Raw genomic sequence first — 4315 nt, 5'->3', positions numbered from 1 at the left:
GTCATGTTCCTCTACCAGCTCCTCAGCTTCTTCTTCGCGACCTCCAAGAAGGAGGAGGACCCCGCCTCCGGGTACGACCTGTCCCTGTACAAGAGGGGCGATCTCCTGGAGGTACCCCGGACCCTCTTCACACACTTTGGCATCTATCTGGGCGACGGCCAGGTCGCCCACCTCATCCCGGACATTCTACCGGTTCTGACCCGCAACAAGGCGGCCGTGGCCGAGATGGTGACCAACAACCGGTTGCTTCTGGGCGTGGTGACCAAGGTGGCCAGCGTCCGGGTGGACTCGCTGCGGGACTTTGCGTACGGATCCCGGGTGCTGGTGAACCGAATGGACGCCGTGTGCAAGCAGCCGCCGCTGGACGCAGACGAGGTGGCCAGGAGAGCCGAGAAGCTGCTGGGCGCGGTGGCCTACAGCCTGCTGTGGTACAACTGTGAGCACTACGTCATGTACTGCAGATATGGCATGGCCATCAGCTACCAGACGTACCAGGTACCGTGTACGGAAACGTTTAGTACACAACTAAGATCGTTTAGTCTTACTGAAAGTACCTGACAAACCCAACCATTTTATTTTTTCTTAAACGTCAAAGACAATTTAGTCTTTTATCAACCTTAAGTATATGCATTGTTAGAAATCTAAGGAAATGTTGTCTTTGACCAAATGAATGATTGTTTTGATAAACATCAAAGACAACTGGGACTTTGCTGACCCTAACCCGAGTGTTTTTGTAAAAATCACAGAAAATGCTGGCTTGAATGAACCTAATGATGGTTCATTAAAGACAGTTTTTGAATCTTCAACAACCTAATGATTGTTTTTGTAAACATCAGAGACAATGTACAGTCTTTGGTGAACCTATTGTATATGGAAGCAAATCAAAGAAAGTTCGATGAACTTAACATGCATGATTTTGGTCACATCACATACAATGTTGTCGTGGATGAACATCAAATACTGTCTGTCTACAGTCTTTAATGAACATTGAAGAAAATCTAGTTTTGCGCAATTGTACCATATGTTGGTCTAAGACGATTTAGTCTCAAACAAACATTACATGGATATTTTTTTCAAGATTAGAATCTTAACAAACAACTCGTAAAAATCAAGGAAAAATGTGTCTTCGCTGAACCTAAAGTTAGTTCTTATAAACATCTAAGACAATTGAATGCTTTATGAATATACAATCTCCAACCCCAATTCCAATGAAGTTGGGACGTTGTGTTAAAAATAAATGAAAACAGAATACAATGATTTGCAAATCATGTTCAACCTATATTTAATTGAATACACTATAAATACAAGATATTTAATAGTCAAACTGATCAACTTTATTGTTTTGAGCAAATAATCATTAACTTAGAATTTTATGGCTGCAACACGTTCCAAAAAAAAAGCTGGGACAGGGTCATGTTTACCGATGTACATCATGTTACATCACCTTTTCTTTTAACAATATTCAATAAACGTATGGGAACTGAGGACACTCATTGTTGAAGCTTTGTAGGTGGAATTCTTTCCCATTCTTGCTTGATGTACAGTTTCAGCTGTTCAAGAGTCCGAGGTCTCCGTTGTCGTATTTTACGCTTCATAATGCGCCACACATTTTCAATGGCAGACAGGCCTGGACTGCATGCAGGCCAGTCTAGTACCTGCACTCTTTTACTACGAAGCCACGCTGTTGTAACACGTGCAGAAGGTGGTTTGGCATTGTCTTGCTGAAATAAGCAGAGACGTCCATGAAAAAGACGTTGCTTGGATGGCAGCATATGTTTCTCCAAAACCTGTATGCACCTTTCAGCATTAATGGTGCCTTCACAGATGTGTAAGTTACCCATGGCATTGGTACTAACACAGCCAGCCCCATACCATCACAGATGCTGGCTTTTGAACTTTGCGTCCATGGTTCCTTTCCTCTTTGATACCCAATCATGGCACCCACCTGTTCCCAATTAGCCTGTTCACCTGTGGGATGTTCCAAACAGGTGTTCAACTCAACTTTCTCAGTCTTTTTTGCCACCTGTCCCGGCTTTTTGGAACGTGTTGCAGCCATAAAGTTCTAAGTTAATGATTTTTTGCTAAAAACAATAAAGCTTATCAGTTTGAACATTAAATATCTTGTATTTGTAATGAATTAAATTAAATATAGGGTGAACATGATTTGAAGATCATTGTATTCTGTTTTTTTCATGTTTAACACAACGTCCCAATTTCATTGGAATTGGGGTTGTACATCTTTGTACAATAAATATTTTACGAACCAAAGGCTGGGTTCTTAAATTTCAAAGATAATATAGTCTTCGATTAACCTAACACACGTGTTTTCATAAACAGTGAAGACAGTTTAGAATCTTTAGTGAAACTAACGTACATTTTTTTTGCTTCTTGCAAACATCAAAGACAATTTAGCCTTCAATGTACGGTTTGAAAAAAAAAAGACAATTTAGATTTTATAAACATAGAGAACAGTTTAGAATCTTCGACAAAATAACATACATTTATGTAAACCCTGAACACAAGTTAGAGTATTTTTTTTTTTAAATTAGGTGAACTTAACGCACAGACTTAGGTCACTTGACTACTAATGACCATTTATTTACGTCCATGTTTACGAGGACTGCTTGTTCCTCAATACTTGTTAATCTCAATAGTGTTGTTGCTTCATCATGAAGCTGCTTGTGGGAGGTCACATGAAAAAGCTGAAGTTTTAAATTCCGTTGTTGATGCAAGCTCAGGTTGTGGGGGAAAAAAAAAAAGTGCTTAAGTGTGTGACTGTTCCTTTTGAATTCTGTTTTATTGCAGTTCTGCACGACGGTGCGGAAGATCGTGTGCAGCCGCACCAGCTCGTACGTTACGGCCTCGTGCGGCGCGGCCGTCCTGCTTTGCCTCGGCTGCGCCACGCCCGCAACCCTTTTGGGAACAATGTTGCTGTCCTTCACCATCTGGATGGCAGCGTAGAACAGGCCTCCGCAAAAACTCTCATTGTTGTTTTGCGAACCCAACATTTGTTTTTAGTTAACAACATCTAAGAAAGTGTGAAGTTTTTCAATGTAAACATGTATGTTAACATCAAATACCATTTAGAATCTTCAGCGAACCTAATGTGCGTTTTGTCAAATCTGAAGACAAGTCAGTCTTTGACAAACCTCGCATCCATATTTTCGGAAACATCAAAGACAATTTCGAGAAAACCTACTTCAAGTTTTTGTCGACGCCGAATAGAATTTAGTCTACATTTAACGTAACGTATGTGTGTTAGTAAATATCCAAGACATAAATACACACACATAAAAAAAGACTCATGAATATTATAAGTCTTTTTACAAACAGCAAAGAAGATTTTCAGCTCTAATTTTGTACGTGATTCCTCATCACTGACACCAGCTTTTCCTTTCCCCTTCCCCACATTCATCTCATTTGACAGATTCATTCCAAATACACGATAAAACCACGTTTTAAGGGCCGTCCTAAAATAAGTGCTTTTGTTATTGTCGATTTAGTTTGTGTTCTGTTAACATCAAGTGAAATTTTTTTTTCTTCCAAAAAGTCAATTCCCTCGCAACCCAGATGTACGTATGACTCCTCTGTTCCTTGATTCGTCATGTATCATGATTTGAGTACATTTACTATATATTATCGACATATTTTTTTTGTTTTGTATTGTTTATTTTATTATTATTATGTATTATTTTTTCATTGTATTCAAATGTTATGATTGATTCGATTTTGATGTATTCATATATTAATACATATATATGTAGAGTACACATTACTTATAAATATTCAAATATTGTGATACATAAGTTAAAATAAAAATATATCTTATTTGGGCATCAATATTTTTAAGTAAGATGTATGTATATTTTATTTTACGGAAATATAAAAAATAAGCTATATGCAGAATATCTTTCATTTTTTATATACAACATAGTTTCACTTTTCCAAATGGGCCTAATGTCGGTGTTATAACGCCGCCTGTAGTTTTATTTGTAAATTGTTTTATATTTGCCGCAAATGCTCATTTTAAAAATGTTTTTATTAGTTTTTTTTTTTTTTTTTTTTTTTAATGTTACAAATTGCCAAAATATAAAGGCAAGGGTTATAGTACCACCTGCTGGTTCGGCGTGTTCCTGACAGCCTAAAATAGCCTTTTAATGCAAAATAAAGAAATCAATAAAAGATGTATTTTTCAGAGGTCACTATAAAGACAATTCACGTTCTCGTGAGAAAAATCTTGTCGTCCCATGGTACCGTTTCTATTTATGACGTCATGCAAGTGATTCTGTGTCCATTAAAAATGCATTTCTACCTG

At 37.9% G+C, this 4315-nt stretch overlaps 1 protein-coding gene across 1 annotated transcript; it reads left to right on the top strand.

Moving 5' to 3' along the window:
- Nucleotides 1-4315, top strand: LOC133404151 (lecithin retinol acyltransferase-like). The gene is made up of 2 exons (XM_061679801.1): nt 1-495; nt 2806-4315. Exons 1-2 carry the CDS (start codon nt 4-6, stop codon nt 2959-2961), a joined length of 648 nt encoding a protein of 215 aa, XP_061535785.1. The 5' UTR covers nt 1-3; the 3' UTR covers nt 2962-4315.

Source organism: Phycodurus eques, chromosome 6 (assembly GCF_024500275.1).
Source record: "Phycodurus eques isolate BA_2022a chromosome 6, UOR_Pequ_1.1, whole genome shotgun sequence".
In the NCBI taxonomy this organism is placed as follows: domain Eukaryota; kingdom Metazoa; phylum Chordata; class Actinopteri; order Syngnathiformes; family Syngnathidae; genus Phycodurus; species Phycodurus eques.
Note: the sequence above shows the minus strand (reverse complement) of the source record. Positions and strands in the feature narration are given on the sequence as shown.